General features: G+C 50.8%; 1 protein-coding gene across 2 annotated transcripts in view; it reads left to right on the top strand.

The window, feature by feature from the left end:
- Positions 1–2105: 2105 nt before the first annotated feature.
- NSD2 (nuclear receptor binding SET domain protein 2) overlaps positions 2106–12366 on the top strand; it is a 50903-nt gene continuing 40642 nt past the window's right edge. Inside the window, exons 1-2 of one of the 2 annotated variants that reach the window (XM_007467870.1) lie at positions 2106–2731; positions 5075–5237. In XM_007467870.1, the coding sequence (XP_007467932.1) occupies positions 2141–2731; positions 5075–5237 (754 nt within the window). In that variant the 5' untranslated portion in view covers positions 2106–2140. The remainder of the gene's footprint in view (positions 2732–5074; positions 5238–12366) is intronic. The other variant, XM_007467871.1, reaches the window with a different exon arrangement.

The following is a 12366-nucleotide window of genomic DNA, read 5'->3' as shown; positions in this document are numbered from 1 at the left end:
TTCCACTGTGTGGATTCCACCTTTTGCCTGTTGTGAACATGCTGCTGTGAACATTGGGTACAGATACCTCTGTGAGTCCCTGCTTTCAGTTCTTTGGGGTGTGTATCCAGAATGGAACTGCTGGATCCTTTTGATTCTTTGGGGAACCCCCCCGCCGCTATTTTCCAGCAGCCACACCATTTTACATTCCCACCCACGTGCACGAAGTTTCCAATTTCTCCACATCCTCGCCAACCCGTTTTCTGTTTGTTTTTTTTTTTTGTGGTACGCGGGCCTCTCACCGCTGTGGCCTCTCCCGTGCGGAGCACAGGCTCCGGACGCGCAGGCTCAGCGGCCATGGCTCATGGGCCCAGCCGCTCCGCGGCATGTGGGATCTTCCCAGACCGGGGCACGGACCCGTGTCCCCTGCATCGGCAGGCGGACCCTCAGCCACTGCGCCACCAGGGAAGCCCTGTTTTCTGTTTTTTGTAGTAGATAGTCATCCTCAGGGGTGTGTGTGAGGTGGCATTTCGTTGTGGTTTTGATACTTTTTTTTTTTTTTGAAGAACTCACCCCTTTGTTTTTTTCTGAGAGTTTTATAGTTTTGCTCTAACATTTTGGTTTTGATTCTTTTTTTTTTTTTTGGCCTTGCTGTGGGGCTTGCGGGATCTTAGTTTCCGGGCCAGGGGTTGAACCCAGGCCCGGCAGTGAGAGCGCGGAGTCCTAGCCGCTGGCCAGCCCTGGAAGTCCACTTCTCATCCTCAGAGTGGTGCTGCTGTTTGTTTCTGTCTTGTTTCAGCTGTCTTGTAAGCTGGGCTGCGTGGACCCCAGGGTTTGGTGGGGAGTCTGTGGTGCGCGGGGGCCCCCCTTGAAGGCTCTCCTTTCCCTGTTCACCCAGTGCCGGGCCTGCTGGGTGCGTTCCCGAGCCGCCCCCACGCCCCCTGCTCTGGGCTCTCTCCAGTGCCTTTAGGTCATTGCCTTCTCTTTTTGTCCCGTTGGTCTGATGCAAGTGGGACTGGGAACCCACTCGGATTTACCTGAAAAAAACACCGCGTGGGGCACACCGAATGCTCTGGTGTGTGCCCGGTGCTCCAGGTGTCCGGGGCCAACCCTCCACCACTGCCTGGCTCCCGCCCCGGCCTGGCGCCCTCGGAGACTAGGCCCTTTCCACCGAGGCTCTCTTGGGAGGGTTGTCCCGGGCTGCATCCTTGGCCCCTCCTCAGGGGGTGTAGCCAGCGGCCCCCAGGCAGTGACAGTGGCTGAGCACCTACGTCCTTGGGCTCCCGGTCCAGGCGCCCCACTTCTCCCTGCTTTCTCACCGTTGGCCCCCTTGGGGCCGTGGTGCACTCTTGGGACGTCTTCCCAGCGGAGTGGGCGCCTGCCAGTACCCTATTCCGAGCCGCCTTCATGGGGCGTCCCCAGCGAGGGACTGTGGCTGTGTGGGGAGGAGACCCCTCTGCATGCGGACCTCGGGCGGCCGTCCCGTGGAGGGCGCTGTGGGTGGTGCGCTATGGCCTGGCCCTGCTGCCCGACTAGCGCGGTCCCGGAGAGCTGACTCCACTTGATGATGCTGCCCTGCTGCTTGTCACCGGCAGTTAACTTGGGCCTGGGTGGGGAGGGGCGGTGGGGGGCGGTAGAGGTCCAGCTCTCACCTTCCCCGGCTGTCTGGGCTGAAGCTTTGCCTGCCGGTAATCGCGGGTATGTCCCGAGCCCCTGCCCGGAATCCTCTTCAGCTGTGTCTCAGGTGCTTCCCTTTTGTCCTTTGCCCGGGCCTGGCTTTGTGCTGGCCACCTCGGGCGCTGCCCTCGCGACAGGGGGCAGGGGGCGACCTCCGCTTCCGAGGGCTGAGGTCAAGGGGGGCACGGCCACACAGCTCATTAGTGGCGGTCCCTGCTTGACTCTCGTGTTCTCTCGTTAGAAACTAGTCCTGTTCCTTTCACTTTATCACTTTGTGATCCCTGTCATTTTTGTGATGTTAGAACTGTCTCCTGTGACCTAAGTCATTATAGGAAACATCATAAATTGCCTCAACCCCCCAAACTCTACAGACTGACAGAGAGCTTCACTGGCGTACTCATCTTAGGTTTGGAATGTAATAGCTTTCTTTTCTTTCTCTTTTTCTAATGCTGCAGTGTTCTAAGAACGGAGGCATCTAGGCTGAATGGAATTCAGCATCAAAAAAAGTCCTCTTTCTGTTCCGAAGGTTGTAAAGTGCGTGAAGATGAAGCAGGCACCGGAGATCCTTGGCAACACGAACGGAAAGACTCCGAGCTGTGAAGTGAGTCGTGAGTGCTCCGTGTTTCTGAGCAAAGCCCAGCTCTCCGCCGGTCTGCAGGAGGGAGTTGTGCAGAAGTTCAATGGCCATGACGCTTTTCCTTTTCCCCCAGCCGAGAGGCTGAAAGACCTCACCTCCCGCGTCTTTAATGGAGACCCCGGTGCTCATGATGCCAAATTGCGTTTGGAGTCCCAGGAAATGAAGGGACTTGGGACACCCCCTGACACTACCCCTGTCAAAAATGGCTCTCCAGAGATCAAGCTGAAAATCACCAAAACATACATGAACGGGAAACCTCTCTTTGAGTCCTCCATATGTGGCGATGGTGCTGCCACCGTGTCCCAGTCGGAAGACGATGGACAGAGACCAGCGAGCAAAGCGCGGCGGACCAGGAAGAGGAGCGCGAAGCTGCTGCTGGGGCGGGGCCTCGCGGAGGCGGCCCTGGCGTCCCGGGCCTCGAGCCCCTCGGCCGAAAAGGTATCTGCGAGTGAGGAGTTCTGGCTGGCCGGGGTAGAGGGCGGCCCCGGCTCCCGGCACAGGGGGCCCCAAAGGACGCACGGTGTGCGGGGGGCGGGAGGAGGTGGGCTCAGCCCCCCGAGGCCTGCTCTGCAGCTCGGGCCCCTGGCTGTGGCAACGGCACACACTCACAGCAGCCTGCCGAGCAGTGCTGAGGCCTAGAGATTAAGCATAAAGATTAAACAAGGGGACTTCCCTGGTGGTCCAGTGGTCAAGACTTTGCCTTCCAATACCGGGGGTTCGGGGTCGATCCCTGGTTGGGGAGCTAAGATCCCACATGCCTCAGGGCCGAAAAACCAAACCACAAAAAAAAGTCAGAAGCAATAGTGTGACAAATTCAATAAAGACTTCAGAAAATGGTCCACATCCAAAAACAAAAACTTTAATTAAAAAAAAAAAAAAAAGATGGAATGAGTGTCTGACCCCAGGCCTGGCCCGTTCCCGAGCCCTTGACCTTCAGGCTGTCCTGTCTTCATGGATCTCCTCTCCAGAGATGCCCTTAGCCTGAACCTGGTTGGTGCAGGAGCGTGGGACCGAGTGGGGGTTCCTTAGTCTGTGCTGCCCGAGGAGGGGAGCGGGCCGCGCTGTGAGGTGCGCTCCTACCTCCCCGCCCCGCGGCCCGCCGCCACTCCCAGGCCTCCTCCCCCGGTGGCCCTGCAGATGGGCCGCTGCCTCGAGGCTTGGGGCTGCGCCTCGGGCCGTTACGTTCTTGGTTCCAGGACAGGGCGCATCACCTGAGTGCATGGGAATGAGTGTTCACTCACCGAAGGCCGGGGTGGAGACCCGCTAACGTAGGACGGCAGACGTGGTGGTTTATGCCACCAAGTCTTAAATGACACTGGGGAACCTTGACCTTGGCAGAAGGAACTGGGGAGGGCTCTGTAGCTGCCCTTGTTCCCCGAGGGACTAATGGTCTAGGTTAACAGGGTCTGGAGCACGTCCTGTGCTCACTGGTCAGCCAGAGCTCCTGGCCCACTTGCAGGGGCGGGGAGCGGGGACACGAGACCAGTTTGGGTTGTATCATCACTAAAGTGGGAATAATAGTGTAACATTATAGTTGAGGAATCTTGGTTACAATCCCACAGGTGGGAAGGGAAAGGACCAAAATTTCCCTGAAATAGTTAAAATAACGAAGAACTTTGAGGGTTTAAAAAAATGTCTTTTGACTGCTCGAGGGCTCTGATGTAAGCATAATGGTGAATTATTTAAAAGCCTAGTTGAGTGACCTGGGCTGATACAATGGTTTTTCTGAAGCACCCACGGTGTGGGGAACCTCACTCTTTTATGGGGGAAGAGGCCGGTGTAAGTTATCCCTAGCTCTCTGCCCCTTGGTTTTGGTAAAACCTGGGTAAATCACCTGATTTTGACTCTCAGAGTCTCATTTGACTCTTCAGGGTGGGGACAATAATATTATACTTGTCCTGATAGGGTTGTCACGTGGCTTTGATGACACCGTCAGTGTAAAACTGGGATGTTGTGGAATAATGTGAGAGCCAGCATTTTTTCAAAAGCATGTAAGGAGTGCTCGCTTTGGCAGCACATATACAAAAGCGTGTAATGTGACAGCTCTGTGTCAGCCCTCATCACCTGAGGTGTGTAACAGCCGGGGTTCTCCTCGGTTTACAGATGTGGAAACTGAGGCCCAAAGAAGTTCAGCGATTTGCTCAAGTAGGTGGCGGTCTTAGGGGGAGGCCTGGGGCCGTGCTGACTGGGCTCGTGCTCCTGGAGAGGAGGTTGTTCTTGCCAGCCTTCAGCCTCCTAAGTGGCCTGGGCTCTAAGATGGAGAGACCGAGACTCCAAGAGCCCCAGGCCTTGGATGGTGGGTGGTGGGGCTGAGACTTGCTGCCGGGCCCCCGTGTCCTCGCCACCCCGGGTCCTCTCTCCAGCAGGTTAACTGTCAGACGAGGGCTCAGAAGGGGCAGGAGGGTCAGGGTATGAATTCCATGGCAGTTCTTCTCGGACCTGAGAATAAGCTCCATTAAAGGTCACGCACCAGGCCAAGGAGACGGATTTATGTGGGGATCTTTGTAATGTTGTGCACCTACAGTATGCAAGGTACTTGCTGACCTTTAGCTGAGGGCAAGAGACGAACGATTTTGATGAAGTGATATCAGGGCTGTTACCTGAAAAACAGTGAGGGAAAGCATGCTTCTTTTTAGGGGTGTGTGTGTGCGTGTGCGTGTGCGTGTGCGTATGTGTGTGTATGTTGAGTCTCTTGTCTGACTAATCCTTGGTCTTCTATGGATAGGAGGCTGGATTTAGGGGTAGGTACTAGGTGTATCTTTTGTTGTTACTCATTTTCAGATTCCAGCTAAGAAAGAATCCTGTCCACATAGCAGCAGAGACAAAGACCAGCCATTGAAGTACAAAGTCGGGGACCTGGTGTGGTCCAAGGTGTCCGGCTACCCCTGGTGGCCATGCATGGTCTCCGATGATCCGCTCCTGCACAGCTACACCAAACTGAAAGGTATTGCGTTTTGGGGGCTGCTTTTCCATCTTTATCTTCTGCACTTAATTGTTTTCATCTCCAAACTTCTTTATTACTTTTCCTTAAACGGCCCTACTGTGGTTCTTTTTTTCTCTTTTTTATTGTGTTAAAATACACAAACATAAAACGTACCATCTTAACCATTTTTAAGTGCACAGTTGAGTGGGATGAAATACATTCACATTGTTGTGCAGCCGTCACCACCATACATCCCCAGAGTTCTTTTCATCCTGTAAATCCGAAACTCTGTCCCTGTTAAGTAGCAGGTCCTCAGTGCCCCCTCCCCAGCCCCTGGCAGCCACCGCTCTACTTTCTATCCGCTGCTGCCTGTGGTTTGGACTTGTATTTCCCTAGTGATCAGTGATGTTGAGCATCTTTTCATGTGCTTAGTGGCCATTCATACAACAAGGTTTGAATCAGCTTGGAGGTGGGGGCGGGGTGGGTGGTTGTTAAGTTTTTTGTGGTTCATTTTGCAACTTTGCCTAAAGTTAATGATTCACACGTGACACATTGCCTTTTCTTTTTATATCCAAATTAGATACGTACTGTATCTGATTGAGTTAGTATTAAAAGAGAAAGCAGTCTTTGCCTTGTATCGCTTTTCAGGTTTTATGATAAATAATTTATTATTACTTAGATACACAGTGACTGCTTCAGCATGATTTTCAGAATTAGTATTTTATACTTTTAGTTTAAAAAAAAGTCCCAGTTTATTTTATTAGGTCTGTGGGAAGAAGGAAAAAAACTAGAAATGATCATCTTTTTGGTGTCATGAAACTTGGGAACATAAATCAGTACACAGAACAGTTAAGAACATATTAAGAATGTAGTATGCTGTTGATTCGAGCAGATGCTAATTTAAATAATAATCGGACAGTTCATGAAACACATAAAAACTCATGTGTTTTTGGAGGGAAAAAACCCCCCAAATCAGGTGGTTTTGAGATTCTCCTGAAGAGTTGCTCTAAAGTTTGAATTTGGTCTGAGGGAGGTGAGAGGTGGTGACACAGAGCTGGAGGTGACCAAGTTGGTGTCCAAGTGACCTGTGCCCCCCAGAAGCGCGGGTGGCTGGAGCTGTGGGCTGGCCCTGCATGGCCTCAGCGTGAGTGCGTGGCCTCTCTTGGCCTCTGGATGGAGGCCTGAGCTCTTGCCGGGGCAGCGCTGCGGGGAGTGGGGTACATTGGTGGCTCCCTGGCAAACAGACTTGAGGGGGTGCAGATTCGGGATGAAGACGACCTCTCCTCAGCCCCAGGCGCCAGGCCTCCCGCCCCCTGGGTGGTTGGACCCTGCCCCGAGGCCCAGGCGTGCACATGCACTCTTCAGGAAGGCGGTGGCTGGAGAGGAGCCTGTGGGCTGGCTTTGGCTCTGACTCGGTGGAGGGCATTTAGCATCCTCAGCTTGCCAGCATCAGGGAGTCCCTCCCACAGGGCTTCAGGGGTCCCAGGGTGCACCCCTGCTCTTGTGTTCACCGTGAGGCTGAATCAGGGTGCCCTTCCCAGCCTCTGCGGTCTCGAGCAGCCCCACTCTCTCAGGCTGCCCTGGCCTCGTGATCAGACTCAGGGCGCATGGCCAGGCAGGAGTTGTTGTGGGAAGGGGCCCAAACTTGGAAGGAGGGGTGCAGCCCAACAGTGTGCTTCTCTAGGAATGGTTTTGGGTTGCCGGGAGGCACAGCCTCCGTAATCACAGATCAACTTCTGAAGACTGATGATGTGCATTTGCAAAGCAGCTCAGTAGGAAGAGAGCCAGGATGCAGGCCTTGCAGCTGGAAGGGGATTCATATGACCTTTGAAAAGCAAAGGGTCAGAGGAACCCGTGAGAACCTGGGGGTGGTGGAAGGACACATGCAGCCGGCGCCTGCCCAGGAGGTGGTGGCCAAGAGCTCTCCAGTGGGAAGGCACGGCCCCGCTTGTCATTGGTGAATCATCCGTGGCCGTGCTTGGGACCGGGCTCCCTGACAGCCTTGCTTGCTCTGTGGTTTTAATCCTCCCTGAGGATCCATCGGCTTATCGAATGCTAGCTCTTCATTTTTACCATGCGTTTCATGGTTAAGGGGCTGGCGTTTTTCTGTGAAGGTGAGCTCCCTCCTAAAAAATTACTTATGTATTACAGTCTTCACTCTTTTTAATGCGCAAATCGTCCCAGATTTGGCCGGTGGGAGCCCATGAAGTCCCTTTCAGCCGTGTCCTTCTGACACGCCTCCATCCGTCTTGGAGCACTTCCTTATGTGTCACCCAACTAAATACACTCCGGGCTCCTTTTGAACTTTCTTTGCCCCAGTCCTGGAACCAGCTGTTTCTGAGAAGAAACCTGGGTCCTTTTTTTTTTTTTGCGGTACGCGGGCCTCTCACTGTTGTGGCCTCTGCCGTTGTGGAGCACAGGCTCCGGATGCGCAGGCTCAGCGGCCATGGCTCACGGGCCCAGCCGCTCCACGGCATGTGGGATCTTCCTGGACTGGGGCACGAACCCGTGTCCCCTGCATCGGCAGGCGGACTCAACCACTGCGCCACCAGGGAAGCCCCCTGGGTCCTTTTAGTAGAGTGGTATATGGAAGCTCGGGTCTGGGCTCTGGTTGTGTCCAAGGCCATGGGAGACAGAGGGGCACTGGGGTGTGAGGCAGGTCTCCTGGCAGTGCTGAGCCCAGCTCCCTGTGCAGCACCCCGTGCTGGGCATGCCTGAGGGGCTAGGCGTCCTTGCAGGGGAAGGGCGGGGCTATGGCGGAGAGTCGGCTTTTGGCATGGGGCTGGCTGAGCAGGGGGTCTTGGGAAGCAGGAACTTTTTTTTCCCTGTAAGATGGAACTCCCTCACCCTACCCCTGATTCCCACTCCCGATTTTCTTTTTTTTCTTTTTGCGTATGTGTACTTGTTTTATTTATCACACTTGGGATTACTTGAATCTGGATCAGTAGTAACGCACTTAAGCTTTAAAAATTGAAGCATAATCTACATGCAGAAGAGAGCACAGCTCTTTGGAGCGCTCAGGTTTCCTTTGAAAATCTAATAGCATTTTCGTGGTTTGTAGCAGCAGAACTTGTCTTGGTGCCCGTCTCCCAGGGCATCTAGATGGATTAACCAGCAGCTTTGAGGCCTAACCCCTTAAGCTGGAAACAAGATAAATGTGTGTTTTGGGTACTATACTGTGAAGAAGACTGGATTCTTTTGCAGCTGGGGATGCCACCATCTCCCTGGTGCACCTGGGTCCTACTAGTCTTCTCTTCAGGTACCAGGGTATCGAGTCAAATTATCTTCTGTTGTGGAGATTTTTGTTTTTACCTTTTCTGTGTTATGGAAAGGAACCCTCATTGCTATTTTTCTAAATCCCAGCATTTTCTAAAAATATTGTAGGTACCCTCACTTTCTCATGTTCTGGGTTATTAGACACTGTAATAGGACTTTTTCCTCTTTGCTTGTTCTGTCGGCTAGGAAGAGAGGTGTGTTAAGATCTCCCACTGTGATAACGGATGTGCCTTTTTCTACTTGAAATGTTGTCAGTTTCTGCTTTACCTATTTTGGGGGCTCTGGACCCCCAGGGACTGAACCAGGAAACTCAGGGATCCTTGTTCTTTGTTTCCTGTGGAATTCTGTGGCCTTTTGTCCTTGTGATTTTGTCCCTTGCTTCTGTAGACACCTGGCCTCGTCTGCATTGTTGTGGCTTCTCTTCCTCTCTGTATCTGCAGCGCTGAGGCAGCCTTATCTCTTTGTGGGGTCCATTCTGCATGCATGAATGGCTGTTGTCAACTCAAAGACCCCACAGAATCTGGACAGAGACTCTGGCTCAGTCTAGCCCAGGGGGTCAGGGGCCACCTTGCATCTAATGTGCCGTGATGGGGAGGAAACGAACATAGTACAAAATTAGGTTCCTGGGCTATTGGTGGAGGCCACGTTCTCTTAGAAGGGAGTGTGGGTGGGGCATCAGTGATAAATGTTTTCATACCGACAGTGATGGATGAACATCGGAAGTCACAGGAAGGAAGGGTTACTAACAAAATGGTGCTGGGACAGTTGGTTAATTACGGTGGTAAAAACGAGTGATTCACCTGTCAATTTTGGACCAAAAGAAAATTCACATGGATTAGAAAAAAACCCTTAAAAATACAAGAAAGTTGGGTTACATTTGTTACCAAATTTCCAGGCAGGAAAGAACTTCAGAAACGTTTAATTAATTTTATAAACTTAGGATCAGCCTATCCTGTTCTCCTCTGCTTTTTATTCCAGCTGACATGTAAGGAGCATTTTTTCTGTGTCATTAACTACTTATTTTAAAAAATGATGTGCGTTCATATTATTTCATCATATATGTACTGTAATCGATTTTTCTTCATTATGCAAATGCTGTGACATATATTTATATTCATTTTTATGACCAAGGGAAGTTCTTTCAAAGTATTAAAATAATTGAAGCAGACACAAATCTCTTGACATATTTTTGAATCTTAGCTGTTTTAAAATCCAATAATTATACACACTTATAAACAAGTCAAATTGTACTGAGAGGTTAATAGTGAAAAATAGTCCCCTTCCCTCCCCAGAAGTAATTATTTTTAACTGTAAACAATTTTCTTCCAGTTTGAACTATTTTTTGATTTATCATTTAGGTGTTTTCTTTTGACTTTCTGTTATGGAAGATGAAGATTGATCTCTTCAATCCTTTCCTGTTTCTTTCCCTTTCATCCTCCCCATATAATTAACTCACTGTTTTTATTACATCAAACTTAGTTGTTCACATAATTTTGACTATGTAAGTATCATTCAGTGAAAAACTGAGCTGTGTTCTTTAATTGCATTTTCTTTCTTGTACAACCTTTTGTTTTTCCTGGAGTTAATTATTGCCTTTCTTTTGAAATTGTATACTTTGCTGTCCATACAGCTTTAATTTTTTTCAAGTATTTATTTCTCTGTCCTTAAAACTCATCCTATTATGTAGTTAGTTTTTCCGATTGGGGAAAAAAATGAAAACCTATGTTTGATTCCCATTTTGCTTTTCTGCTTCTTGGATCTCTCTCTCTCTCTTTTTTTTTTTTTTTTTGCGGTACACGGGCCTCTCACTGCTGTGGCCTCTCCCGTTGCGGAGCACAGGCTCCGGACGCGCAGGCTCAGCGGCCATGGCTCACGGGCCCAGCCGCTCCGCAGCATGTGGGATTCCCGGACCGGGGCACGAACCCATGTCCCCTGCGTCGGCAGGCGGACTCTCGACCACTGCGCCACCAGGGAAGCCCAGATCTCATTTTTTAGCCTTTTTCCTTGCTGCCAAGATTTTCTTTCAGTGTGGAAGAATTCTTTCCTCTCATCTTTTCTTCCCTTGGAGCTCTCTCCTAGAATCTCCCTTTCTCCTACCTAACTCTCTATTACTGGCACCCTGTCTTTTGCATAGTAGTCATCTTAGACTTTCTTTAAGATGCTTTACTGAGTTACATGCACTGTTTTCCATGGTGCCACGTTGTGCTCTTCCTTGGTCAGTTTTCCTTTTTCGTTGGAGTACATTTTTGGCTTCCTAAGAAAGCGTAAATGGCGGGTATTGATAAATTTGAGTTCCTGTGGCTCGGAGGATGCCGCTTCGCTATGCTCACACTCGATTAACGATTTGGCTATAGGTGTAGAATTTTATGTTGGAAATAATTCTTCTCGGAATTTTGAAGGTATTTTACTCCATTTCCTTCTGGCATCCAGGGTTGCTCTTGAAGCACCTTGCCGTTCTATTTCTCATTTCATGAACGTGGAAGCTGTTCTCTTCCCCTCCCCCAATAGCTTGACTGTCACAAGGATGTGCCCGGATGTGGCTCACCCATTGGATGAGGCACTTAGGGGGGGTTTTAGTTCTGAGACGTACTCTTGTGTTGTTAATTCTCTGATGAGTTTCTCTGTTTCTCTCTCTAGAAGGCCAGTTATTTGGGTGTCATACCTCCTGGATTGATCCTGTGGGTTTCTTATGAGAGTAGATGTTTTCATTTTAATCTTTTTCTTCTTTCTGGGAGATGTCTTAACTTTTTAATTTTTTTTGGATTTTATTCTTAACTTTCCATCCAAGCTTTCTTCTTTTTTCCAATTAATTAATTAATTAATTTCTGGCTGTGTTGGGTCTTGGTTGCTGTGCGTGGGCTTTCTCTAGTTGGGGCAAGCGGGGGCTACTCTTCGTTGCTGTGCACGGGCTCTAGGCACGCGGGCTTCAGTAGTTGTGGCACACGGGCTCTAGAGCGCAGGCTCAGTAGTTGTGGCGCACGGCCTCAGTAGTTGTGGCTTGTGGGCTCTAGAGTGCAGGCTCAGTAGCTGTGGCACATGGGCTTAGTTGCTCCGCGGCATGTGGGATCTTCCCGGACCAGGGCTTGAACCTGTGTCCCCTGCATTGGCAGGTGGATTCTTAACCACTTTGCCACCGGGGAAGCCCCAAGCTTTCTCCTTGAGTTTTATTTTCATGACTGTATTTTAAAATTTCTCATAGCGCTTTCTTTTTCTTTGTTCTCTTCTCATAGCAAACTAGAGTTTTTCTTTGTCAGGTGTCATCTCTTCCTGGCATAGTGTCTGTGGTCCTGCAGAGACTGTTTATTTCTATGTATTTTGGAATCATTCATGTTAGAGGATTCTCTGGGTCCTGCGGGGGCAGACCTTGGTGCTGCGCTTGTGTCTGAGAGGGCTGCATTCAGCTGCCTGCAGCCCGTGTGTAGGGAGACGGTCAGCTTATCTTACAGGGTCTGGCTGGCTGGTGGTCGCTTAGTTGGGGGAATCTCCGACTTTTGGAGAAAAGGCACAGTGGAGAGGTTTTTCCTCTGGTGTGCTGGTTCTCTAGGGAGTGTCCTGTGATTTTTGTGGCCAGTGCCCTGTGTGAGGGAAGAGGGCATTTCCCCAGTGGACCTGCCTTTCTTCCCCACCTTGGCACAGAGATCTGACCTTTGAACCAGCTGTTTTCAACCTCACTGCACCGCAGCCGAATCTGGCACTCCTCCTTTTGGGTTTGGGGACCAGGTAGACACTTTCCTCACTCAGGTCCCTTCTGTCTGCACTGGGGATGTGGCTGCTTCTTCCTGCTAAGAGTGACAGCGGTGCATGTGTGAGGGGTTACTCTGTGGCCTCGTGGCTGCCCTGGGAGTCATCGATGCCCTTATTCCCCCTCTGAGCG

The sequence above is a fragment of the Lipotes vexillifer genome, unplaced genomic scaffold (assembly GCF_000442215.2).
Source record: "Lipotes vexillifer unplaced genomic scaffold, Lipotes_vexillifer_v1.1 scaffold966, whole genome shotgun sequence".
NCBI classification, from domain to species: Eukaryota; Metazoa; Chordata; class Mammalia; order Artiodactyla; family Lipotidae; genus Lipotes; species Lipotes vexillifer.
The sequence above is the reverse complement of the archived record's forward strand: the minus strand, read 5'-3'. Positions and strand labels throughout refer to the sequence as shown.